The sequence below is a fragment of the Actinia tenebrosa genome, unplaced genomic scaffold (assembly GCF_029948245.1).
Source record: "Actinia tenebrosa isolate PJP-AT-01 unplaced genomic scaffold, QUT_ActTen_1.0 PGA_scaffold4__44_contigs__length_22323623, whole genome shotgun sequence".
Classification (NCBI taxonomy): domain Eukaryota; kingdom Metazoa; phylum Cnidaria; class Anthozoa; order Actiniaria; family Actiniidae; genus Actinia; species Actinia tenebrosa.
This window is the reverse complement of record NW_028292581.1, coordinates 21878827-21906812: the sequence shown is the minus strand read 5'-3', so window position 1 is coordinate 21906812 and position 27986 is coordinate 21878827. Positions and strand designations below refer to the sequence as shown.

The 27986-nt window shown below is 37.1% G+C and overlaps 2 protein-coding genes across 5 annotated transcripts; one reads left to right on the top strand and one right to left on the bottom strand.

Moving 5' to 3' along the window:
- Positions 1 to 255: 255 nt before the first annotated feature.
- On the top strand, positions 256 to 7532 carry LOC116296261 (sodium-dependent neutral amino acid transporter B(0)AT3). Of its 2 annotated transcripts, none has more exons than XM_031704263.2 (10): positions 256 to 1051; positions 2676 to 2945; positions 3407 to 3591; positions 3700 to 3810; positions 3982 to 4191; positions 4265 to 4381; positions 4787 to 4985; positions 5423 to 5567; positions 5971 to 5991; positions 6328 to 6470. In XM_031704263.2, exons 1-10 carry the CDS (start codon positions 829 to 831, stop codon positions 6335 to 6337), a joined length of 1491 nt encoding a protein of 496 aa, XP_031560123.1. In that variant the 5' UTR covers positions 256 to 828; the 3' UTR covers positions 6338 to 6470. The 2 variants fall into 2 exon arrangements, with proteins under 2 accessions (XP_031560123.1, XP_031560122.1); XM_031704262.2 differs by having other exon boundaries at positions 259 to 1051; positions 5423 to 5582; positions 5829 to 5991; positions 6328 to 7532.
- Positions 7125 to 27553, bottom strand: LOC116296259 (sodium-dependent neutral amino acid transporter SLC6A17). 3 transcript variants are annotated; one of them, XM_031704258.2, is made up of 10 exons: positions 27472 to 27553; positions 25076 to 25370; positions 16153 to 16619; positions 15186 to 15296; positions 14450 to 14659; positions 13892 to 14005; positions 13494 to 13692; positions 13099 to 13258; positions 12257 to 12419; positions 7125 to 11634 (listed from the first exon to the last, which is right to left on the bottom strand). In XM_031704258.2, exons 2-10 carry the CDS (start codon positions 25317 to 25319, stop codon positions 11377 to 11379), a joined length of 1926 nt encoding a protein of 641 aa, XP_031560118.1. In that variant the 5' UTR covers positions 25320 to 25370; positions 27472 to 27553; the 3' UTR covers positions 7125 to 11376. The 3 variants fall into 3 exon arrangements, with proteins under 3 accessions (XP_031560118.1, XP_031560119.1, XP_031560117.1); XM_031704259.2 differs by lacking the exon at positions 27472 to 27553 and adding an exon at positions 25659 to 25775; XM_031704257.2 differs by lacking the exons at positions 25076 to 25370; positions 27472 to 27553 and adding an exon at positions 18976 to 19589.
- Between the last annotated feature and the right edge of the window lie 433 nt (positions 27554 to 27986).

Sequence of the window (27986 nt, the reverse complement as noted above, 5' to 3'; positions counted from 1 at the left end):
GGCGCGTTGCTATAACCACGTTTTTACCTAATGACAGGAATTACTAATGTGCGACCTTCATTGTCGGCTTTTAGTCCTTGTGCGATTAACTTGTTGTTTTTTTTATTCTAGAAAAAGGTTCTTGTTGGTTGGTTGGTTGGTTGGTTGGTAACCAAGTTTAGGGCGCCTGTCCAGTGATTACCATTAAATATTAACACAGACCTTGAATAACTAATGCGTTCTGTCTTTTCACACAATCTACTCGATTAAAAAAGCTATAAAAAACAGCTAAAAACGACCAGAGTCAGATGGTGTCAGATATGGTGTCGATCCAAAAATGATCTACAAAATGCTCTGTACTCCTTGCAAGGCTTGATATCAATATAAAACCTAAACTAAACTTTAGATAGGAGAAAGTTCTTCACAATTAAAGGGTTTCGAATCAGGGGATCTAAACATCACATCAAAGAAAATAAACAGCGGTTTTAGATTTATGGATGAATGGGTTATCTACTATCACAGGAATCTCGTGCCACAAATATCTTAGTAACACTCCCATATATCAGTTTATATTGGGAAAAAAGCGAGGATTTGTTGTGATATTGTCACAGTTCCTGGATTAATGCCACGTACAGCTAGAATGATCTTTTGTCTCCATGCCACGCTGCACCTGATAGACGCTGTGTTTACAGTTTAGTCACTGTAGTACTGTAGTACTGAAGCGGTTCTTAAATATATTCAAGACCAAAAAAATTGGAAAGGCGAAAAAACTTCTTCTTTGAAAACTCGACAAAACTTAAACTTAGAATTAATCTTTAAAGCTGTAAGGACAAAAAGAGGCGAGCTGGGATGGCTAGAGCCACTAAACGCGATGGAGAGATCATGGTATCGCTAGTAGCAGAAGGAGAAAGCACGAGACCTGATGGCAAGGTAGAACAAAAAGTAGTCGTTCAAGAAGACGAGCGAGAAGGATGGGGAAATAAGATCGAATATCTGTTGGCTACGATTGGATTCGCTGTTGGCTTTGGAAACGTATGGCGGTTCCCGTATCTGTGTCAGCAAAATGGCGGAGGTAGGAGGCCGGTACTATAGTACTAAATATTTTTACTCTATCATTGATAATATCACTACACTCACCAACAAAGTGCTACTCTAATCCCATCCAAATCAGCTTTCAAACTTGACTGTAACTCAAAAAAGCGACGAACAAATCAATGTTTTTTTAAACCAAACATTATTTCAACGCTCGTTGACTGAGGTTACGCGGATTTTAATGCATAGTAGTATTCAATAGCCGGGCACAGCAAGCCACAACTTCACACATTATACTCTTCTTTCACCCAATGGGGGTAACACCGTGTAATCCCCATTGGGTTAAAGTAGAGCACAGTGTGTGAGATTGTAGCTAACAAACATTATGTTATTGTATTGCCCTCAGCTTTTCAACATCTTTTTCAATTAGCGGCCGTGTATTTGATTTGAGAGCGATCTTGCATAAAAATCACGTCTTTGCTACGACTAAGATGTAAAAAAAAAAATTAGCAATCGCTAATATTTTTCAATTTTCAATAGAGGAAAACAATTAAGGATTTCAAAGTAGAAGTCTTCATTTATTAGTATGAAAGTGATTATGAACCGATCTTTCCTGATGCTTTAATCAGATGGCGGCTAGACGATATTAATACCGTTATACATGTTATTTACCGTTTGTTATTTTGAGTGAAGTTTTATTGTCAAAGTAATATATCATCAATCATTAATGACTATCACTTATGATCTTGGTGCTATCACTTATGATCTTGGTTTGTGTTTTATTGTAACTTGAGAGGTCTATAGGAGTGTATGAAATATTTATTTCCCGCTTTTTTTACTGGAGTGATAGGACACGCGTCGCTGCTGCCCACAGCTTGGTGCGACATACATGTTCATACTGACGCAATAGCTCAGCCCAATACATCTGTGTTTATGACTTCTGTCAATCAAAGAGACACCAACATACATTGTTGGGAATTTGACTGACGGAACCGAAAAGGACAGACATAGTTAACTGTCTGTGTTGCGTGAACATGTAAATGGTGTAAAGTGTTTGGACTGATTAATTTGACTTTGAAATGTCTCGTCACGCATTGTATACGCCACGGTGACTGACTCTCTATACTAATGGTGTCTGATACTAACTACACCCCTAATCACATGACTAACATATATTGCTTGTTAAACATTGGTTGCCTCGTCAATGATGATATAGAGTATTCTTTCAGTGGTATAATTCAATGTAGAATACGTTGCCTTTAGTGTATCCTGGTTAGTACTGCATGGATGAACGACCAATGAACCATGAATATCGTTAAGATGATTGCTTTCACTTAAAGCTAGTTTTCGCCAATCCAGCCACGACATAAAGACATGATGAATCTGAACAGGATGACAAAACAATATCATCATCATTATATGGCAAATATCATCAACACGACTAACAAATATCCCTTCCCCACCCCCCACAGGTGCATTCTTGATCCTTTACGCAGTGAGTCTTGTAGTGATGGGGATCCCATTATCATCCACACGGCTAACAAATATCCCTTCCCCACCCCCACAGGTGCATTCTTGATCCTTTACGCAGTGAGTCTTGTAGTGATGGGGATCCCATTATCATCCACACGGCTAACAAGTATCCCTTCCCCACCCCCCCACAGGTGCATTCTTGATCCCGTACGCAGTAAGTCTTGTAGTGATGGGGATCCCATTGTTCTTTCTGGAGCTTGCTATTGGTCAGAGTATTCGCAAAGGATCTATTGGTGTGTGGAACCACATCCATCCCTACCTGGGAGGGGTGGGGATCGCATCTGTGGTCCTGTCTTTACTCATTAGCACATACTACAATGTTCTACTGGGATGGTGTTTCTACTACATGTTCGCTTCGTTCCAAAGTCCACTTCCTTATTCTTCTTGTCCACAGACTAATGGTGAGTGAGTTAAATGATTCCTGACGATGCGGTTATAGTATGTTGGGTAATATTGATGATGACGATGATGATGATGGTGAGGATGTTGATGATGATGTTGATGATGATGGTAGAGGTGATAATGGTGATGATGGTGTTGATAATGATGGTAAGGTGATAATGGTGATGATGATGATGACGATGGTGATGCTGGTGGTGATGATGATGATGATGGTAATGGTGATGGTGGTGGTGATGATGATGGTAATGGTAATCGTGATAATGATCATGATGATGATGGCGATGATGATGATGGTGAAAGGTGATGATGATGGTACAAAGCAATGATGGTGAGGTGATGATAATAACAATGATGGTGATGATGATAATGGAGATGATGATGGTGGTTGTGATTAAAGATGATGATGATGATGGTACAAAGCGATAATGATGATGATAATGATACGTGATAATGATAACAGGCACAGTGCTCCCTGAATGTCACGTGGCCGGTAGAACCCAGTACTACTGGTACAACAAGGCGATCAGTGTATCATCATCCATCGAGGAAGGTGGTGGCTTGCAATGGCACCTTTGTCTTTGTCTTCTTCTCGCCTGGATTCTTGTCTTCTTCTGCATCATGAAGGGAGTCAAATCTGGAGGGAAGGTACGTCATTCTTACCACAGGTCACGCTACTCGTCACGATCTGATACAGTGTTTGGTGGTAACGCAATATTACCCTCTTTATACCATTAATGTATTTTTGTTCATCAGGCTGTCTACTTCACGGCTACCATGCCATACATCGTACTCACAATCTTCCTTGTCCGCGGGCTCACGCTGGACGGCTCGGTCGATGGAATCAAGTACATGTTCACACCAAAGGTATCCAAATGCTACTTGAAATCATTACCATATATGGTTATATCGTGATACCATCCAGAAAATGGGCTGGTCAGCGGTATGATGGTAAAACATCATGCGTGACTCAAATGGATTTCAGTGTGTTCAGTGACAAGTAAGTGATCCATTGCATATCACATCTTTTCTTGTTAGTTTGACAAGATTCTCAATCCTGTCGTGTGGTTACAAGCTGCTACACAGATCTTCTTCTCGCTTGGTGTTGGTTATGGTGGTCTGATCGCCATGTCCAGCTACAATCCCATCCACAATAACTGCAAAAGAGATGCCATTGCTGTCTCACTAGCTAATGGTGCCACCTCTCTTTATGCCACCATCATCATCTTTTCTGTTCTTGGATTTAAGGTACCTGTATGCAGTCATGGTTGCTATGCAATGAGACTATCACCATGTTCTCATGCAAATGTTTGTTCACCAGGCTCATCGTTCATACGAGGAGTGTCTTGACATGTATGGTGGAGTAAACAACACCAATCTGCCATTCAACATGACAGTAACAGACAAGTGTCACAACCTTGAAAACTGGTTGTCACAGGTGAGAGCAACCTCAGTCTTTAAGTACCCCACAAAACCTCCTTTAGTACCCCACAAAACCTCCTTTAGTACCCCCATTGAACCCCAGTTGTTACCCAGGGTCCCATAGTACCCAAGAAGTACCCCAGCAGTATCTAGTACCCCATAGTATCCTGCAGTACCCCAAGCAGCATGTATCCTATAGCAACCTTTAGTACATTCAGCAGTGTCAAGTACCCCATAGTATCCTGCAGTACCCCAATTAGTATGTATCCTATAGTAACCCTACAGTATCTCATACCACCCAAAGTACCCAAAATAGTATCCTTTATGGTAACCACAGTATTCCACATAATAACCTATTAACAGTACCCCTGCACAGTACCCAAACAGTAGTCAGACCTCATGTTTCAAATCTTCACCACAGGCAGCCCAAGGACCAGGTTTAACATTTGTTGCATTTACTGAAGCCATCGTCAAGATGCCCATCTCTCCATTGTGGGCTGTGTTGTTCTTCGCTATGCTTATCACCCTGGGTCTCAGCAGTCAATATGGGATATTAGAGGGTGTTATCACTCCTATCTACGAGAGCAAGCTGGTTCCCATCAGAAAGGAGATCTTGTCAGGTAGATCATTACTATATTTGTATCAGTCATTACCATTTTAAACAATTATTCGCCAAAGGCAAGGTGAATATCTGGGAATATTTACCCAGACGAGAGTCTTCGAGCAGTGAGGTAAAAATTCCCCAATATTCACTGAGGCTGAGACAAATAATTGTTTTAGTATAAATACACAGGTGATTCTTTCAAAAAAAGAAAATAAAATAAAAGACACATTTTTTCCGGTAACAGCAACAAAGCGGCTGGCTGCCATTTTGAATTATTTTTGGAGGTGATTATCGTGTGATAGTGTGAGTTTCTCGACCAATCAGCGTGCGAGATTTTCAATATTCAACTGTGTATCTTTAATAATCTCTAGTAATACAACAGCTAAGATGAAGAACATTTTAGACCATTCTATGGTGTGGTTAATCATGACCTTCTGTTGTTTGTCTTGCCAGGTTGTTTGTGTGTGGCTTCATTTCTTGTTGGCCTGCTGTTTTGCCAAAAGTCTGGCGAGTACTGGCTGCAAGTATTTGATTCTTTCTCTGGTCCTCTACCACTGCTAGTTGTGGGTTTCTTTGAGTTGATTGGAGTCTGTTATGTCTATGGATTAAAAAGGTTTGATATAAAATAACTGAGTTCTATCGCACGCTCCGAATGGTGGAAATGCCATCTTAGATAAAAGTATCACAAATGCTCATATCATTTTTTTCCGTGTTCTCTGAATTTAGACTTCTATAGTATTTTCCATTAAATTTGTGTGCTTGTGTCTAAATGTCTCCAGTATCTAAATATAAAACAGTTTTCCCATTCAGCGTAGAGATCACAAGAGAAATTATTTGATTTGTACAATTCTGTGTTTAGATTTGAGAGTGACATACAGTACATGACGGGTGCACGTCCAGGATGGTATTGGAGGGTTACATGGCCTTTCCTGGCACCTATTGTAGTCGCTGTCATTATCATTACTAGCATTTATAATCTGGTGACTAAACCTATTACTTACTCAGTATGGAACCCTGCAAAGGTAAGTCACACAAGTCTTGTCACGAAATCTTTTGTCCTTGTGTTACACAATCTCCTCTCCCCAGTATTCAACCACTCTCCACTCAAAAAATATTGAAGTTTTGAAGTGTTTCCAAATCCACTTGGGCATGTTTTCCCCATTTCAGACCATGTGTCATTCCCTTGAGAGTAAGATTCTTTGTTTGAGTTGTATCCACATTCATGTGTCTTCTCGTGTGCAACCATTAAACAAAGAAATGATATTCTATGAAATGACACAAGGTCTGATATGTAAAAGCAGTGGATTAGGTCTATTGAGGCAAATAACATTAAATTAATATTTTCATTGTTTCTTCAGGCCAAAGTAGAACCCATGTCCTACCCGCCCTGGGGATACGTTGTCATTTCATTCCTGATTGGTTCGTCATGTATCTTCATACCCCTGATTTTCCTACTGCGGGTCAGTGGTGTTCTAAAAGGCAAGGGACGATCTTCCCAGAAATCTGTACGCAAAGAGCAGTTTGAATTGGCAGAGACTGAGAAATCACTGACTGGAAATGACGAAAAGGAAAGCTATTGATAAAAAATATTTCTACAGTCAGAAAACATTCGCATACACATTAAAGATAACATATCAGTCAGAGGATATGAGGAATAGACAATAGTAGACCTAGCTCCTCACAGTATTCTATCAATACATCTGGACCAAGCCAAACTGAATGGGAAACTGAAAAACGAGTAGGCATTGCAGTACTTTTTGGGGCTGTTGTAGGGGACAATACAGTTGCAATCTTGCCATTGTCCCCTAAAATGACCCCAGTGAGTGACAATGCACTGCAGTCCAAATTGACCCAGTTTTTCCACAACCTCAGAATGGCTAATATTCATCCATCCAATAAAACATATCAATCAACATTGTGCTGGTACAAGCAAATAAAAAGGAAAACTTAAACACCAAGTAAACATGTTTTAGATGTTAGTCCTTGGCTGGAGTAAAAGCCACTAATAGAGTAAAATGCTATAATATTTGTATAGTTAGCAATGCTAAAAAAGAAACAGTTAAATCTCAATACTTCAATTTCAAAATTTGAGGTCAGTGTGTGAGGTTAAATGGGCCAAGCCCTACTACAGGTTAGGGATTCAAAATCTTCACAGTAGTGGTTAAAGAGAATCTTTAGTTTGGCTATATAAATGTGAATACAAGTTTAACAAGCTGTATGGTGATGAACACGATACAATAACATACACATTTCTAGTTTTCTATTTAACAATACAGAGGAATGTTACCACAAGATAACATGCACTAGAATGTGTTATGAGTATTGTATCTGGTTCTCTACCACGTCAGATTTACCTTTAAAACTACAAGAAATTGTTACCTTAACATGCTCGTAAAAATATATACATTAACAATATCTTAGTGATGATACAATACACTATTTTTTATCTATATTTAAAGAATAAACCCAAACATACCAGGTGCAATCAAGACTGCTCCTATATGCACTATGGACCAAGTTTTGTTGTCCTAATAAATGATAGAACTTGTTTTATGCCCCAATATCTAGGAGTTACAAGTTACTCTTTAAAATGTAGATTGTGTTACTTCCTGGAGGTGACATGTCACAAGCTAAGGATAGTGTTACACGCTCAGACATTCTCCATTAGGTGTCACTCCCTTAGAAGTGTGCCATAAGTGTCTCATCCTCTAATAGAGGTGTCATGCTATCCATTAGAGGTGTCACACTATCCATTAGAGGTGTCACACTATCCATTAGAGGCGTCACACCATCCATTAGAGGCGTCACACCATCCATTAGAGGTGTCATGCCATCCATTAGAGGCGTCACACCATCCATTAGAGGTGTCACACCATCCATTAGAGGCATCACACCATCCATTAGAGGTGTCACACCATCCATTAGAGGCGTCACACCATCCATTAGAGGCGTCACACCATCCATTAGAGGTGTCATGCCATCCATTAGAGGCGTCACACCATCCATTAGAGGTGTCACACCATCCATTAGAGGCGTCACACCATCCATTAGAGGTGTCACACCATCCATTAGAGGTGTCATGCCATCCATTAGAGGCGTCACACCATCCATTAGAGGCGTCACACCATCCTTTAGAGGTGTCACACCATCCATTAGAGGCGTCACACCATCCATTAGAGGTGTCATGCCATCCATTAGAGGTGTTGTGCCATCCATTAGAGGTGTCACGCCATTAGAGGTGTTCGAACCTCTCCAGGTAAAAGTAATAAGTTATATAATATTAAATGATTTGAAAATGCTCAACACCCGACACTAATACTAATCTATAATGCTTATGTGGTATCAATAAATCATTAAACAGTCGAGCCAAAGCGAAACTTTTACTATGTACAAATTACTGGTTATAAGATTTGATGGCAAATTCAAGCTTTTACAATCAATTAATTTTTCTAAATACTTTGATGTAAATAATAGTTGAAATAAATGGACTAGGTGACTATACTTAATGTAATTCCAATGAAGAGAATGCTAAGAAACCTAAATAAAACCAGGGTCCAAGATTACCTTTCAAAAGAGGTCATCCATTGTTCAAAATGTGATAGGATTAATGCATCCAGCATAAAACTTGGCCAGTGATATTTTCACAATCAAAATGGGGACACAGATTCAAACTTATTTCATTCGCACTCTTCTTTTTTTTTATATTTAATTTTTCTGTGCCTGAATTGAAAATAATAATGGACTGAAAACCATTAAGAAAGCTATTTATTTTAATCAACAAACACGGCATACAGACTCTGGACAAAAATTTAGGTTTTCAGCTGGACAACCGTCTTCCGAAATCCAGTTACCAATTTAAAATTATAGTCATGGCTGACAACTGGACAACTGCTAATTTTGGGCCCTGATAAAAATGCTATAATAAACTACTGACTACAAGCACAACATGATTACACCGATTATAATAATCTTGCTACAAATATCTTGTCATCTGTCAATCAAAATATACTAACTTTAATGCTGGAAATTTGATTGACAGAAGCCAAAGCCAACACACCTTGAATATTATCTAATTGTGTGGAATGCATAATATGGGACACATATAACACCCGTAGTGTTAAGCAAATTATGAGATGCTTAAAACACAGGGCCATAAATGAGTAATGATTAATGATAACCCTATTTACAGTAATTAGATAGGACATCACTGTATTATATTTTAAAAATATACTCTACCTCTAAAACCATACATTAATTTTTTATCTTAACTTACAGTTTCAGTCCTATCAGTCAACACATTTTGATGAGATGATTTTTCAAATTTGCTACGACTACACATTTTGGATGGCAGTTATCCTAAAACCACAACTGCAGTCATTTTTTCTGTACTTAACATTATTAGTGTTATTTCAAGCGCATATACCACCCAGCACGGCAGTAGTACAGCACGAGGTCCAACAACTAGCAAATCTATCAAGCAAACTGTGTTTATCATGATACACTCAACAAATGACTTGATCATTATTTATAGTCCCAATTAAGTGCAATTCTGAAATGATAGATACTCATGTGTTTTGAAAGTTCTCAAATTCTACTTTGAAAACTTTCATGACAATCTCTCATACCTAACAATTCCGAATAGTATCTGAGATCGTGTGATTTCCTATACAAATTCCATGGTTGTGGTTTTTGACACGTCCCTTACAAAAGGAACACTGGAATTCCTCACAAGATAATCATGCATTAGTAACGGGATAGTTGGAATGTAACTAATGAAGGATTATATAGCTGTTAATTCAAATTTTCAGCAACATTCTTAAGAAATACAAAGCGCAATAAAGTACCATGCAGACTGAAGTTTGTCATGGCTTGTCATATATTAATAGATAATTATTATTAATACTGATGTCCGACCAAGTTATATACTGGCTATGTATTTTGTCATTGAAGCACATATTTACACTGACATACAGGGAAACATCCCAACACACAAGCCTATGATAATTACCAATGGACACATACATGATCATTATTGTACCAAATACAGGTTACTAGCTGAACGACATGTGCAATTATGGATAAGACATGATAATTACCAATGGACACATACATGATGATCATTATTGTACCAAATACAGGTTACTAGCTGAACCACATGTGCAGTTATGGATAAGACATGATAATTACCAATGCACACATACATGATGATCATTATTGTACTAACTACAAGTGACTAGCTGAACCACATGTGCAGTTATGGATAAGACATGATATCAAGTGGTCATAGTACTAGTACTAGTGACAAACTACTACAAATACATAACTTAAGAGCTGGTTACAGTGAACAGGAACCATTGTCACAGTAGACATTAATGATTTAAATAATATTAACTTAATCGTACTTAAAGCCACCAGGACTTCAATGTTTGCCAACTTAATTACATGAGAATCAACTTAAAGTGATGAAACACTTGATGTGTTACCATAGTTACAGCACAGCAGTAACCACAGCAATGATAGAAACAGTGCAAGTGTTTAATGATGTTGTCATTTTCTACTTGAAATGGCCATGCTTAAAATTTGATATGCACTCATTAGTAATCAGTCATGTCATAAATACCATGTGTGCTGGGATATCATTCCATCCCCTCATTTTTCCCATCCCATTTTAACCCATCCCTCCCATAGTTATCCCATCTTCCCATGTTATACCATAATAAGTGATTAATCAGCCATCAACATGAATCAGAGAGATAAATGGCTTGAGTCTTGTCTTTAGTGGGATGAATATGTGGAATGGGTGATCCATGCTCCTAATAGAAGATTGGGTCACTATAAAAATGGGACTCTTTGAAACAAAAAATAGCCGCAATGGAAATTGCCAAACTGTTTATTAATCAGATTTGTTTACTCAGGGTTAGCCTAGTTTTTGTTTGAAACTATTTTACAAATACCAACAGTAACGTAGAATGTACATCTCAACAGACCTTTACTGGAACACACTGATGTTCTGCACAAATTGAGGCTATCCCTGAGCAACATTCAAAACTGTACTAGTGAAATAAAGCATCAAATTTAATTCATTTAATAGCTCCTGTGAGACAGAAAGCTTACTGTATGTGACCTACTGCCACACTGAATATCTTTCTGTCTGCTGTCTGCTAGGAGTTTCTGCCATTATTTCACTGATCTGGAGATGGTTGTGTGATCACTTATTACTGGATGTTTATCTGCTCTTTGAATCAGAAGAACATTATTAACTCAGAGAGATTGAATCATCAAACATACCCTTAAAAACACCACCAAATGACGTACCTCTAAACCATAAAACAAGATAGTATTTTTTTGGAAACCTTTGATAACATTATTCTTGAGCAAAAAGCAGACAAACAGAGATACTCTCCTTGTTATGCTTGTCCATTTACAGCTCTTCCTGCAAGTGGAAGCTCAGAAGGTGGCAGGGGAATATGGGACATGGATGGTGTAATAGCAGCAGGAGCTACATCCTCTCCAGCTTTTGCCTTTCCATATTGCTTTCTCTCATACTTCAAAATTCCAAAGCGTCTTAACAGCATTATTGCAGGAATGAACAGGAATGAAGTGCCAATCAGGAGAGCAATGAGGAAATAAGCCCATCCGGGATAGTCCAGCTTGGTGGCTTTCCCCTGGGTTAAGATACAATGCAATCATTAAATATATTGACTAAGACTACATCAAATTATGAGAAATGTATGAGGACAACAATAGAAATAGTCTCTTGCATGTCGTTGGTTTAGGGAAAGAGACAACAGTGTCTCCTTCAACATTGACTGCTCGCATATGAAGGTTTGTCCTGTAAACCCGAAACATGACCAATCAGATAAAACTATGCAAATTGTTTCAGTGATTTATACACAGAATCCTTTTCATTCCAGTTGTGTAAAGCTTTATGGGTAGCATGGGTAGCATGGGTGGCGTTCGTGGCTAACGCGTCGTCTTTCACCACTGTGAGTCCAAGGGGTCGGGTCGAGCCCTGCGGTCGCCACATGTGAATTGAGTTTGTTTGATGTGTTGTTCTCTCCTATGCTACGAGGGTTTTCTCCGGGTTCTCCGGTTTCCTCCCTCCATAAAAATCAACATGTGAGTTGAGCGTTGTGTGCATAGAATATTAAATGTAGTGGTAGTGTGTGTGAGTGAAAAGTGTCCCCAATTAGTGCAAAGCGCTAGAACAACTAGACACTTAAATAAAAGTGATTTATTATTTATTTATTATTTATTTATTAGTTGGTTGAATTGACCGTTACTTACTGTTTTCATATCAACGCCAGAGTATTTCACAGGTTTAATACCCATGCCAATCATACTAAAAACAAGAATGAGCACCACCAGGGCAGGAGAGATAAACTTCCATGTGTAACGGAAATAGATACTTGGACGCATCTTGATCATGTACTCAATATCATCTTCAAATCTAAACAACACAATACCACAATATTATCATTTACCATCCATCCTCCATGTAATATACTATTTTATTATATAGACATCAATGAAATACCAGGTTTTCTCTAGTGTCAAAAACTTGATATCTTTCACCATATTTTTCACACGTGAAGATATCGCTGTTGACATAGTAATATATTAATAAAGAACTTTTGAGCTTTTGTTTTATTTAAGTTTCATCGATATCTATATAATAAACAGAACATTACATGGCTGCTTGGAGATACGAATTTTATCTTCTCGTGTTCAATTTAGATATCTCACTCGTTCGCTGCACTCACTCGTGAGATATCAATTGAACGCTCGAAGATAAAATTCGTATCTCCACGCGCCCATGTAATATCCTCTATATATACATATAGGTATACATTTAAAAAAAATTTATATCAACTTTTATTAATAGACCTTGGTTTGTATATGTAATCTCCCATGCTTCATACTATCTATTTGTTAATTGGTCCTGGGTGCAATAGTACCTTGTTTAACCCTCTAGGGTTGTCTCTCTTGCACCCTCCACCTTTCCATTTTTTCTTATTGTAATTTATGTATTACGTATTTTGTGGTAAATAAAAACCTTTGAACCTTTTTACGTTTTAAAATGACATATGTATGTTTGGTATCAGATTGCTTGACCAGCAGTTCTTTACCTTTTCAAGCCATAAATCCAAGATACACCAACTAGTTCAAAAAATCCAATGATGAGTAAAGGAATAGTGCCTGAGAAATTGTCAAACATTTGCAGCCAGAATTCTCCAGACCTCTGGCAGAACAGAAGACCAATCAGATAGCAGAAGGCACAGATGGCAGCTGCCAAAGATAACACCAACAAAATAATATTAATGGCATGCAATCATTCCCAAGAGTCAATTTTCATTTTTACAATAATTTACAAATTTCTTGCGTGCTGATTGGTTATTTTTTATCATCAATAAGAGGACAGACAGATAAATCTGACATCAACGAGCGCGCGCTCTTTCTGTTGGTTATTTTGATCACTAGAAATTTTTGTTATTGTAAAAAACATATAGACATACAAGTGTACCTGTGACAAATTCCTTTCTCCACGAGACAAGTTTGAGGTCATACACAGGAGTAATAACACCTTCAAGAGTACCAAACATGCTACCAAGACCAAGGGTGAGTAACATACAGAAGAACAGTGTAGCCCAGAGTTGAGAGATTGGCATCTTGACAATGGCCTCTGTGAAGGCAATGAATGTCAGACCTGGACCTGATGCAGTCTGCAATAAAAAAATTTTTCAATCAGTTTCAACCAGTCTCTCTGATAATTATCTCGGGATGATTACAATTACAATTACAATAATTATTACAATTTAGTGTTGCCATTGTGGTTGCTGTTGTTATCGTAGTTGTTGTCAATGTTGTTAGATGCCACATATAATAGGACTACATTAGTATATTCATCTTTTATATAATTACCTGTGATAGCCAGTAGGTCATATTTCCACACTCGGCAAGTCTAGCAGTATCATTGAGAGGCTCAGTTCCATTCAGACCATGGATTACTTTGCATTCATTCAAGGTCTTGTGAGCCTGTGACAAATAGGAAAATATCATTGTTACTTTAGTACACTTTGACAATAAAATTGAAGAAGCTAATAACGAAAAGAATATGACTGATGATTTTATAGCACACTTATTCCACATGGATATGATCAAAGGTGCTTTACAATGAAAGGTGGTTACTTGAGGAGAAGACACCAAGGTTGTTCACTGCCAGGGTTTCATTACCCCCTTGACGATTCTTTTATGATAACTGACAATGGTAAGTAATGATGAGGTGAGAGACTATAACCATTTGTAGATGTAATTACAAAGGCTGCACTTTCTTCTTAGATATTTAAAGACCCTGTTAGTCCATCTGAGGCTTGAACCACCACCTCCTGCACGACAGACCAATGCTGAACCAAATGACCCAATTGGGTGGTGAACATGAATAATAAAAATAAAGAGTTGACGACCATATATAAATCATACCTTAAAACCCAGAATGGAGAAGATAACAATACTTGCAAAGATAGATGTTCCACAGTTAATACATGAGACCAAGATAGCATCTCTGTGGCAGTTGTTGTGGACAGGATTGTAACTGGACATGGCAATCAGACCACCAAAAGCAAGACTTAGGGAAAAAAAGATTTGTGTGGCAGCATCAAGCCAAACCTGGGGGTTAGCAAGCTTTATGAACTAGAAAAAAACAATACATATAATATTGTAATCATGTATCTCTAGAGTAATAGTGTATATTAATATGGGTGATTATTGATGGGTTACTAGAGTAATAGTGTATATTAATATGGGTGATTATTGATGGGTTACTAGAGTAATAGTGTATATTAATATGGGTGATTATTGATGGGTCACTAGAGTAATAGTGTATATTAATATGGGTGATTATTGATGGGTTACTAGAGTAATAGTGTATATTAATATGGGTGATTATTGGTGGGTTACTAGAGTAATAGTGTATATTAATATGGGTGATTATTGATGGGTTACTAGAGTAATAGTGTATATTAATATGGGTGATTATTGATGGGTCACTAGAGTAATAGTGTATATTAATATGGGTGATTATTGATGGGTTACTAGAGTAATAGTGTATATTAATATGGGTGATTATTGATGGGTTACTAGAGTAATAGTGTATATTAATATGGGTGATTATTGAATGGTTACATGAGTTAATATGGGTGATAACACTGTTACTAACCTCTGGCTTGAACATGTACCAAATACCGTCCATAGCACCAGGTAAACTTATACCACGGCCAAAGAAGATAATAAGCACAATGTAGGGGAAGGTTGCAGTAAAATAAACAGCCTGGAAAACAAATCACTGATTGTTAGTATTAAGATAACTAAAAACTGCTACCCAGTTTGCTCAATGGGTTGAGCATAATACTTGTTTTGCAGGAGGTTGCAGGTTAAAACCCCAGCCTCAAAGATATTAGTTCATAAAACTATTACATACTTTTTAAATTTTTCAAATTTTGTTTATTTTTGAAAATATGTTTCCCATGCTTTAAGAGTGATCTACAGCTCCCATAGTGTTTCTGTCACAAAAGAGAGACATCAGCAAACATTTTACGTTGCTTTTATAAAAATCTTTTAGAATAATTTTGTGTGAGCATGTCTCTGTCCTGTGGTATACAGTGGATTCCAAAAATGTTGTTGTCGACCAACTCAAACCTACAAGACTGGACCGAAGGGAACTCTGGGTAGTAATCATTGAAGCCGAGTTGACTCCATAATTTTATCTGACTAGTTATGCCTGGTTTACAGCACCAACCTTCGTAGGCGAGCGAGGAGTATTGAAGGAGACGTTTTTTTTAATGCCTTTATATTTTTGGAATTGTGAACTGAATCATAACTACTTTGTTTTTCTTTCCCTTAAACCCAAAGACATGCATTTGATAGATTGCTTCTGGCCATTATTATCTTATCAGTGGGAAAAATTAATTCAGAACGAATATTTAACCACTTCAGTGATTTTTACCCATATTCCTTTCGGTCCAGTCGCGTAGGCTTGAGCCGGTTGATGACAACATTTTTTGAATTGACTTTAAACACAGTATGCAGCCAGTGCTGATGTTAATTCTCAAATATTTTAGAAATATACATATAGAAACAATGATATAAATCATAAACCATTTCATAAAGTTTTACGTATGTCTCACCTTGCCAGCTGATTGGACACCTTTCATCATGCAAAGCCAAACCACTATCCAAGCAAGCAACAAAGACAATGCCAAATGCCAGGTAATGCCACCACTTTCATTAATGCTTGAACTGGCTTTAAGTGCATTTTTGTACCAGTAATATTGGGTTCTCCCTGCTTTGTCACACTCTGGAATCATGACACTCACATTGTTTACTATGGTGTATGGGCAATTAGCATAGGGCAGAGGGTTTTGCCATGATGCAAACAGATAATAGAAACACCATGCAATGATCATGTTGTAGTACATCCCAACAAAGAGGCATACTATAACACTGGCAAACCCTACCCCTCCCAGGTAAGGGTGAATGTAGTTCCATACTCCAATGGACCCTTGTCGCACACTTTGACCAATGCCAAGCTCAAGGAAAAACAGTGGGATTCCAAGCAGGAACAGACTGATGAAGTATGGAATTAGGAATGCTCCTGTAATCACAAAAAAACACAGCAGGTTAACCACATTAACCTTAGAATCATATAATAGCAGCAGTATACCAATTTTATATATATATAATATATATAGTTTCATTTTTAATACAACTATGTACTTCTGAAGATGGCAAATGCTTTGCCAAAACATGTCAAGTAAAGGCTTTTAGAGTTTACGAAGCATTTTTCATTATTTTTGAATTATTTAAGAATACAGTACAAGAAGCAATTCAGAGGTTTTGCAACATAATTTGTGTGATGACAGCGATGTTAGATTGCAGAAACAATATAACCAGTTTACATGAGAAAGAGTTAGAAAAAAACTTCAATTTTAGGCTGGTCTAAGTCAGGGCATGGCTAAGTTACAGATTGAATCCTGAAACAACCTCTGGGGCTGATCTAAGTCAGTGGCTAACTCACAGATCAAATGAAATTTAACTTGTTAGGTTTGGCAGAGAGAGGTAAACCAAAGGAGGTCAAGAAAAACCCTTAAATCAAAGGAGACTTTATACATGCTATTCATGTGTTATGTTATCACAAAGAGGAAGCTGTCATTCAACTCATCTTTTTGTTTATGCTGGTATAGAAAGGTATTATAGATCAGGTACTTAAAAGATGTTTAGAAATATACTGTTTCTACAAGCATTAAGACACTTGGAATTATGACAATGATAATACCACTTAACATTGGCTCACAGTAGCGCCCAACCTCATGTAAGATTATACTGTCTAGTTGTACTCAGTCAAAGGATTAATTTCAGAAATGGGAGGGAGAGACTAGGTTCCTCTATAGCATATTTCATTTTGTCTCAATGCGCTTTATATGTATGACCATTGTAGGACTTAACAAAATGTTTAAATAAAGTATTTTTAAAACGTGTTTACCACTCTTTTCACTGCTACACACTGATTGAGACAACAGACGCAACAGGGAAATAGGGCAATACACTGCCACCAATCAAAGAATATAAAGGTACAGACCAATTTATTTGATTGCTGTCTTGATCAGTGCATAGCAATGAAAAGAGTGATAATTTGCATTCTTTTATGTGTTTTATTCAATAATATTATGATGTGGAATGTTAACATCTTTGTTGAACACGAATGTAGCATAAAGATAGTATCTTGGCAAATCTTATGTATTATAGGTTTAACCCCTTAAAACACTCCTTAAGATATACGATACTCTTGCCCCGAGAATGTAAGCACATGACTTTCACATGAGGCTAAAAGGATGCGCATATTCTTATAACTATGGAAACAACGATGTCATCATGTATTTCACAAACGACTTGTATTTTACTTTTGAAGTTAGATTGTAATGGTAGTTCATTACTGTGAACTATGTTGACTTGCTGAAGAAGGAAATATGTCTAACCAATGTCATTGGCTGAGGTAGCCTAGATTATGACTTTCAAAGTCTATATTATGGGGTCTAAATCTTCTTTAGTTGTATAAAAGGTGTAATCAAGACCCTACCTTAACAGTATAGAGGAATACAATATTAAGAATCACGAAATATGCGAAACGTGTGACCTTGTTCAGAACTCTTAGTGTACTGATAGCATGCCATTGATATTTTAATATGTCTCCCGCAACTATGATCAGCGATGGATGTTTGACCATTTGTTCAACATGTATCTCTCACTACAGTATGCTATATCTAATGTATACATACAGGATTGCTAACAACACTTATACTGTTAGAATTAACTTACTTTGTTCTTTACAGTCCTAATACGATAGGGATTCACGCTCAAGAGTATCTAACAGGAAGGGACTTTCAACCACACCAGACAACAAAAACCCTCGGCTTGTATGACAGATATTTACTCGTCTAAAACTAAGATATGTTATATGTTTGCTTTATTTGCGGCTGAGTTAACCATCGATCTTTCTTTTGTTTGTTTAGAAAGTCGCGTGTTAAACTAGCGAGGAATGAATGATGCAATGGTTTGAATAAATCAATGATGTATTAAGGTCTGTGAATAAGTTACCAAAGGTTATATATATATACAGTGATAAGTATAGTAGACAAGTGACTAGATCATGTTCGCATCGTGTGTAAGAAGTATGAAGAAAGGAATAACTGGACTATTATTATAGACATCTAAAACCCTGCGTCGGATCGGAAAAGGAATGAAAAACGAAAAAATAAACATTGCGCACTATGTAAACCAATTGATACAAAAGAAATTTTAAAAATCTTTTTCATTATAAAAACAAACGAATAAGTTACTGCTATAATAGTTGAAAAAAGAACATTTGATCCATGTTTGGGGCGATTCTATCTCCCATCCGGATACGCGGTACTAGAAGTACAAAACACAAGAGTACAATATTACTACGGTACCTCCTCCGTTCTTCTGACAAAGATAGGGAAAACGCCAGACATTGCCAAGACCGACAGCAAACCCCACAGTAGCACAGATAAACTGCAATTTGTTCCCCCATGATTCTCGCTTTCCATCGTCGATAGTAACGTGTTTTTGTATGGTTACTACAGCTTGTTGTTCTTTCACTATGTTCTTTTCAGGATCTCCAGTAGGGTTCGGGTTTGTTGGTAGGGTAACTTTGATGTCCTCTGGCTGTGCGCTACCATTCTGTGTAGTACTCACTTTAACGAGTTTTACGGGTCCTTCCTCGTGTTCCATGATTACTGATATCTGATGATCAAGTGTTCTAGAACTGCTAAAAAAGAGCGCCTACAGTACAGACGTAAACAAAGAAAGGCCAACTTGCTCAAATGTAGCGACCACGTGTCCGAGACAAGATTTTCTTTTTCGTTTTCTGCGTTAACGTATCGGAGAGAAAGACAGAAAACTTCGTCAAATTGGATTTCTGTACTATTTCAGCGGTTTTGAAGTAGAGCGCAAGTCTTGACAAAGAAAGAGAACACGGGGAACATTGAGCGACGTTACCTATGCTAACTGCGCGGCAGTTGTTTCTGAATGAAATGCGTGATCGAAGCGTAATAATATACCAGTGCGAGTACGAAAGATAGCTGTCAATCAATCAATGTTATCCTAGACAAGCTATGACGCAGTATCATACTCTACAATTTATTTAATTCATCTTTTCCATTTGTGTTTCGGCAGCTTTCCAGATGAACACATAGTGTCTTCAAGCAGTAACATTACGTTATATACTTTAAAACGAATTTCTCGTCGATTACCGAATTTTATTTTCGCGGGAAATCACAACCAATCAGAAAAGAGAATGTATGTCAACATGTATAAGTTAATATAAAGGCCGTTTTGTTTTTTCTTTATATTGAGGTAAGCTTTGATCAAATAAAACCTTTTATTAGCAACTCAAAAATGTTTCACAGCAGTGGCGGTTTGGAGTCAATTCTCTCTAGTTAGGGATGCAACATTGGATAATTGATGGGGGGGGGGGGGGGGGGGGGGTTACAGGAACTTTGGTTACATGATATTTATTTTTTTTGGCTCAACCCTTGCACATTATTTTTTTGCGTACAGTTAGATATTTTCTTCTAGCTGAAAAGGTAGCACGATATGTTTTTTAGGTTGAAGTGCTTGCTCGATATTTTTTTGGGGATTTACGTTAGTTAATAGAGATCCCTGTACTTAGACGTGGGCTGATTATCCATGAACTTTGCACCCCTGCCCGTTCTATTGGTTTCAGCGCATTTCAGTCACGTTTGCATAACTGATTTTATTGCGCGTCGTATCATTACAACATGACGATTCCTTAAGTTGTTTTGTTTCAAAATACGCATGTCAATCTAAGACACTTGATACAATCTGTACCTGTAGATCTTCCTGGTATATCCGGATTATCTTTGCCGGTTATTAACGCGGGTTTTTTCAGTTAACATATAAGGTCGATTGGTCATCCCTTTTCCGGAGTCGTCTCGACAACCAGTTCGATCAAGTACAAAATCACGCACCTTGATTTCTTATGATTAGTTAAACCCGTTCTTGAATTTGTTTAGATAACAAATTAGATTATAATTAGCCTATAATTCGTTTGTAATTTGATTGATCCAGTATATAAAGGATAGGAGTGGATGGAAGTAAGTGTCAAGTTTATATTGCAATGTATATCATCGATTGAATGGGTAAAGAAGGGCCCTGGGTCAGTTTCGGGTATAGAGATATATTAGTAAATGTTACCATTTTTCAGATATAGTGATACTAATATATAGTTGTACGAAGGAAGGATAGCGCTATCCGATAGTCAAATCCTTATCCATCAATAAAGCCTTTACTAATTGTATTTAATTGTATTTAATTGTTTCCTGGTGAATAACTTTATCCCGTATTTCTACAACCTATTGCACGTTCGTCACCTAGAAAAGGTCATGTGACTGTTAGTTATGCGTATACGCCGCGACTCTGTGCGGGGTAGAACGCCCTAAGGAGAATAACGGCTGTGTCAGTACTGATTGGAAGTGCTCAGCTACAGTTTGAAGACATTTCTTTCTTTGTCAGTGGAGTGCGGTGGAGGGATAGGGAAGTCGGAAGGAAGGAAGGGGAGGACGTGCACCGAAGGCCTAAGCGCACGAGGACTTACATCGCTTCCTTAATCCTTCCTGCCTTCCGTACTTCTTCCTTCTTTCTTCCTCTTTTTCTTCTTCCTTCTCTTTCTTTCTTTCTTTCTTTCTTTCTTTCTTTTTTTTTTCTTTCTTTCTTTCATTCATTCATTCATTCATTCATTCATTCATACCACATGACCGGAAATTGAAGTGGTAGTAGTATTTTCTTTTTTAAGGGATTTCCTTCTTAATAAAGATCGACAACAAAGGATCATCAAAGTATTTCCTGCGTGAAACAAGATCCACTGCGAGACTCAAACATGATTCCAAAGTCCTTGATCACAAATATTTCCCTAGTTTACGTTGACTGGTTGAGGAGGAGTGAACCGCACAGCCTGCCCGCGGGTGAACACGACGTATCTGAGATCAGCAGACCTTTTTGATACCAAATTTAATGTTTTACTCTTTAAAGGTATGGATAAGCATTTTCATGAACACCCTCACCATATCCCCCTCCCTCCCCCCTCCCCCGTCGCCTCTCTGTCCTTGGCTCGCTAAGAAAGGAGGACAAAATTCAAAAGTATAGGCCGGATTTCCGTCGTAAAAGGAAGAGCTTGGTGTAAGCTTGTTTTTGATACCACACGCAATCCTTTACGATCAACCGCATTTATTATTATCGATCACAATAAACCACAGACAAGCATCTGCTGTTACTGAAAAGAACTGAGGGTTTGAATAAGAGTGAGTAGTCTTTGATAAGACTGTTGTTAGTAGTGACTGATATCACACAGTAAAGGGTTTAAACCCAGCATCATATGATGAGTGTTGAATGAGAGGAGTCTTCGGTAAGACTGTTGCATGGTCTTGCGGTGGGGGGGGGGTTCATGCTCGTCATCTAGGGGGCTCGATTAAACCAAGATGATCTAATTTCATAGGGGGGAGGGGGGAGGGGGGCTGTAGTTGTTGTTTAGGGGTTTCATGGTTATTTCTATGAGGTTCGGAAAAGCCCCCTCCCCTCCCCCCTAGATCCGCCCCTGATGTACCCTGATGTACCCTGTCGTACCAAAACCAACCAGTAATAGGCACCTGGTTTTCATCTTACACATCATCAAGACTACTTTTGAGTAATCGAAACTGCTAATGCTGTATAACGGATCAAGATCATCAGGTTAACGAAACGAAACCGTTCTCTATTTTTACATTTCCGATGAGATATTTACGACTTCCTTAGTCCTAATCTCCCCTCTTCTTAGACTTACACAGGAACCCCGACAACAAATGTTACACTGACATTACTAACTGCAAGTATTGAGTGTCGCCGACTGATGTGGACGATATGGTCACGGTCAATGGTATTTTCTTTTTTTAATCTAAGGAATGAGTAATTCTTGGGGGTTTAGTAGTTAATAATACATGATAGTGACGTGATCCGTGACGCACGTGTTCCAATTTCAGTTTCTATTGGTTTCCATTGCTTTTGTTGTAGTTCAAGACCATATCGTATCACAGTGGTAGGCATCTATAGTGGGTCTATAAAGACCAAGAACTATATAAAATAAGATCCAGTCAAGCAGAAGGAAGTCGTCTGTTATGGTGTGAAACTTGGTCCGTTTTAGGGCACTCGATCAGTATAGGCATTGAAAGAATTGTTAGGACTAAGCCATGCAGATGAGTTTAGGCGTAGATAACAACACGGACGATTATAAACACGTGAATATTTCATAAGTATCAATTGGTAAAACACACACTTTACACTCGTAACCAAATAAAACATTAATAGTAAAGTAATTCCACTGGAACTTCACAGCACGATCCACTGATGCACTTTATGGAGACTCATCTCACTCACTACAGTTGGTTCCTTCTGTACTTCAACCATTTCTTCTCTGGTCTGTCCTCCCTCCACAAAATCATTTTCTAAATTTTAATTCTATGTATTGTAAAAACTGTTTTCGTCCACCATGGAGTAATAAATTTGATTCGATTAAGGCAGATTCCATCCATGTCATCAACCACTATCTATTATTCTAGTTTATTCTTTATTTCTATTATGATAGATACACAGAGCTCAGTTAACTCTAATAGTCCGCCTAATGCCATAATCGATAATTGATGGTTTTCACGGCGGCAATGTAGGAGGAATTTAACAAAAGAATTGTAAATGAATTCTTTTGTTATATCCTCCAACATGGCCACCGTGTCTTTTGTTATTTCATTCTCTTGGGAATGGTTGAAAACCATCAATACTAGTAACTGATGTCACATGATATACCATAAACACCCGCCGTATATATTATTCAACCCAGCCTGATGTTATAAATCTTGTTATCTACCTCCGTAATTCAGCAATAATTAAGCTATTATTTACAAATTTACTCGACAAGGAAAAAAGAAATTAAAGTCCATAACGACATTAGCCGGTTTCACTTGTTTTGCGCTTCAACGCATTCGGTTCACTGCTCATGCGCAGAAAAAAACCCCGCCAAAAACCTGTTTGGCGCCATTAGCGTATAGTCACATGATGTAAACAAAGCTAAATATAATACCATGTGACCATGTGCGACGCGTAAAGGACGACAACAAACCTGAAAGGATCGACGTGGAAGATAATTTCCCAAAACAACCCGTATAGACAATAAACTAAACTACGTTTTGTCGTTAGCAGCACGTTTATACTCTTTATAGCGAAGAAAGAAAGAAAGAAAGAAAGAAAGAAAGAAAGCATAAGTAAAACAAGAAGAACGTAAAATTAATACAAATAGCGATGACTGGTTGCTTGGAGAATATTCCAGACCATGAATCGATTTAACAGAAATTACTTTACTTTACTGATAAAACATGGGCTATGTCCTATGTTGAAGAGAAACGTTAAAAATATATAAGCAATGTAGTGTAGAACCATAGAATAGACTGGATTCATAGCGGGAAGCAATGACGAGTCCACATCAGACACACAAGACGACGATAAACGACGAATAACGTGCATTTATTCCCATATACAACTGTTTACCGTGGAAGTCTCATTTTTTTGACAAACGTAGCAAATAATACTTCTTGATAAAAAGATTTTTGTGACGTTTTTGAAATATTGAATTTTAAAAATTCATCGCAACTAAAGTAGAAGTCGTTTCATGTCGTTTATTTAACCAGCCAACACGGAACAAAGAGGAAAAAGAGACGAAAAAAACACTAAGAGTTGGTTATTGCTCTAGTTCTCAGACTGACTTATGTAGAATATCTATCTATTTGAAGGCAGAAAATACATAAAGTAACATCCATAAATGATATAATGGTGAGCGAAGCGTATTGTTGTTCATGTGTTGTTGATGGGGTAAAGAAAACCAGTCATTCGGATCGAACCTACTAAATTCTCACTGATATTTCTCATATACTGAACTCTGGGTTCCATTTATACCTAGCTACTGAGGCACATACGAGAGGAAACACACACACAAGTCATACTCGTATATACACAACACAACTAGATGGTTACACCTAAGACACGTGAATTGAATGTATTGTTTCCTAATAATCCATCGTAATATACAGCGTTGAAGTTGAAGTATTAGATCTACTAAAACATATGATATAGAGACAATTGTTTTTTTTTTTACCGTTCTGATCGTGTAGTACTCCAAATAAGGCAAGTATACTACGAACGTCGTACCTACCATAGTGTCTACCATCGCGACACCAGTGTTTTTATTACGAAACTTGACGAAAACAAGGGTATATTTGAACGACGATATACGCGGACAAAATATAAAAGTCAAAGTCTTTTTAACATTTGTCTACTTAGGAATGAACCAGTCCAAGTACAAGAATGATGATACTAAAAGAGTAAAGGAGCTTATTTCAGTAGCAGGGCTAACTACGATTACGTTATGATCAAAACATTACATTGTGATCAAAATATACCGAGTTGTGCCGGACTATTACGTATCAATCTTACCTCCTCCATTCTTCTGACACAGGTACGGGAAACGCCATACATTGCCAAGTCCCACAGCAAAACCTACAGTAGCGAGAATAAACTCTATCTTGTTACCCCACTTGGGTCTTTCTTCTCCTTCATACAACTCTATTTCGATACCATTCGCATCGTAGTCATCACCATTATCACCATTTGGGTTCAACGCTTCGGCTGCTTCGTTGAAGGTAATTCTTTTCTCTTCGTCGTAACTATCTTTAGTCATTTTCAAGACCTCGATTTGACACAGAAAAGTATTGTGGTATTTATCTGTTTTCTGCAAACCATACAACAATAAATTGATTTCAGTTCTGCTGGATTGGGATGAATCACTAATGTTTTTGCATACGTTATCGTATATATATTTGAAATGCAAATCACTACTTATATAATGAGCATTAGGTATAGCTAGTAAACCAAACTGAGAGTCTACACATGCGCTGCCAGTAAATGATATTAAAATTAATGGAGGAATATAAGATTAAAGAAATAGATAAATGAAATATAACTAAGATAAAATGCATTCAATGACGACAAGAACAATAGAAAACTAGTTTTCACTCACTAAAATTAACGAAATCTCGAGACAGAAAATTTGATAAAAGAGCTGGTCAGTGCGGGTTTGTTCTTCAGCGTCGTAATAATCCTATACTTGGATCTCTTCCATACACCGTGTTAGAACGCTTTAACATATAGACAAACTTCCTTTATCAACAATGTGAATCGTTTGAACCTATCAATGATTGGGATCGTCAACGGGAATTTTCTTTGTTTTGTTTTCTATTTCGATATGTTAAAACGCCTACAAGACGTACAATATGACTGGTACGTTATCATTGAAAACGAAATGAATGAATAATGAGAATAACAAAGAATAGTAAAACGAGTTCCACTGGCTACTATGGTACAAGGCCAGTTACGGAAGTAATTCATCTCCTGGCTTTTTTATCAGTTCAATACTAATATTTATATTTATAATATTTATATCATATTAGTTTTATTTCTATTTTGTTTGTGATTTTTGTCAATAATATTAAAAATTTAATTGTATTTCGAACAGATAGGGAAGAATGTTTTTTGAAGTATGTATACGTGGGTTTTGTTTTGACGAGAAGACGTAGTTCACCAAAAAATTCCCAGCTTAATCTATCGTTACTATGATAGAGACCATCTTTTTAATACTGTTAGTGCTTTCATCATGATTATTGACTGTTCTATAGCGTTTTTCCAAGCTAAAGTACTCTTTTTCTCTCTAACAGTACCATATTTCCAAGAACAGATAGACATAGATCGCGGCTATGATCAAAACAGGACATCAGCGTAGATCAGACATTCCTATCATACGTTTTGACCATTACTCGACCCCTTTCTAGGAAGTAAACGATACATCTCACAGTACAATGCTGTATGTATGCAAATGCTAGAATTTAAGTACATGCCAAACCCATTGAATGAATGCCAATAGATATAAAGGTAAACATAGCCATTTTAGTTGATCTCTTGAATATTCTGTCATGCGATCATATACTCTTTTCACTTCATCCATATATATCTCATCCTAAATACTATATTTATATTAAAATAAACACCAAAAGGAATATATTTTGTCCTATTAAGTGTTAATAACGTATTGTTATGATTTTCCATAACGTAGTTCGCTGTTGTGTTATACTACAAAAGAATCTTGCTGACTATTCTTTATATTAGTCCTCATGTACAAAACCTTATCTGCTGTTAAGAAAGATATTAAATAATACTAGTTTAATTCACGATTTTAAATTAGAATAAGTAACTTGTGATTTTGGAGGAATTAATTGATTTAAACATTTGAATTGCTTTCCCGCCGACGGCCATCAGTTGAAGCACAACCATTGCCACGTGGTTAAAACCATTAGTAAAGAAAAACTCTTTCACTCACATTATTATTACTTTCGCTTTACCTAGAAAAACGTTAAAAAACGTGCTATAACCACGAACTACCCGTCATAACAGTTGTATTGACTTTGAAAAGCGATAAACCTGTTTGATTAATGAGAGTTAAAATAGATTTGTGAGCGCCACGTATCAAACAAGGCCATCTTTAATCTACGAAAAGAAACTATTTTTCACTTAAGAACATTCAAATAAAACCATTATAATTTCAAAACATATCAAAATCTAAGTCCACTCTACGTAAAAAGCTTAGTGTTTTGAAAATAAAGAGTATTTCAAAAGGAAAATGCAAATGAATAAGTGATTTCATTGATGCTGTATTGTTGTGCTTTTTAGAAATACAATTTTTCGATGTTTTTCGATATTTATTGAGTAAGCAAGACTTAACCTGTGGGATATCAATAGTTCACACATTAATGTAGAGTTTAGCTAAGGTATATTCTTACCGTAGAGGTTAAAAATGAAGGAAAAAAGGCCCAATACAGTCCACACGTGGTATTTTGTGATCCTCTTTAGCGACGACTTGAACTACCGTGAATTATTCATGAGCCACCGTTTCAACCAATCACATTCCTTGTCTTAGAAACCATTATTTAACATGAATAATGGCCATTTCGCAAGTTTATATCACCGTATTTACATATATATATATATATATATATATATATGTGTATGTATATATATTGATGCCATGTGCATTGTTCAATTCACTTCTATATTTTTGGTGAATATCTTTTTCTTTTCTTTGTAAATTACTCAAAGTATGTGTAAACTAATCCCATCTTTAACAGTGTGCTCACAATAACCACACCTATAGCAGCACTATTATTGTTGCAATAATAAGAGGAGATCAGTAAAAGAAGCTATAAGATTTTACACTTAAACAACAAAAAGGCAATTACTCGTAGGTGATGATAGATCGGTAAGGTGCTATACAGTATACACAGAACAGCTTTGTTTA

Coding starts and splice junctions, on each gene's coding strand:
- LOC116296261 (XM_031704262.2), top strand. CDS start 829: ATGGCTAGAGCCACTAAACGCGATGGAGAGATCATGGTATCGCTAGTA. Junction 3,592..3,699: donor GAGTCAAATCTGGAGGGAAG/GTACGTCATTCT, acceptor TTTGTTCATCAG/GCTGTCTACTTCACGGCTAC. Junction 4,192..4,264: donor TTTCTGTTCTTGGATTTAAG/GTACCTGTATGC, acceptor TTTGTTCACCAG/GCTCATCGTTCATACGAGGA.
- LOC116296259 (XM_031704257.2), bottom strand. CDS start 19,276: ATGGAACACGAGGAAGGACCCGTAAAACTCGTTAAAGTGAGTACTACA. Junction 15,297..16,152: donor GTGTCCAATCAGCTGGCAAG/GTGAGACATACG, acceptor TTTGTTTTCCAG/GCTGTTTATTTTACTGCAAC. Junction 13,693..13,891: donor TGACCTACTGGCTATCACAG/GTAATTATATAA, acceptor TTTTTATTGCAG/ACTGCATCAGGTCCAGGTCT.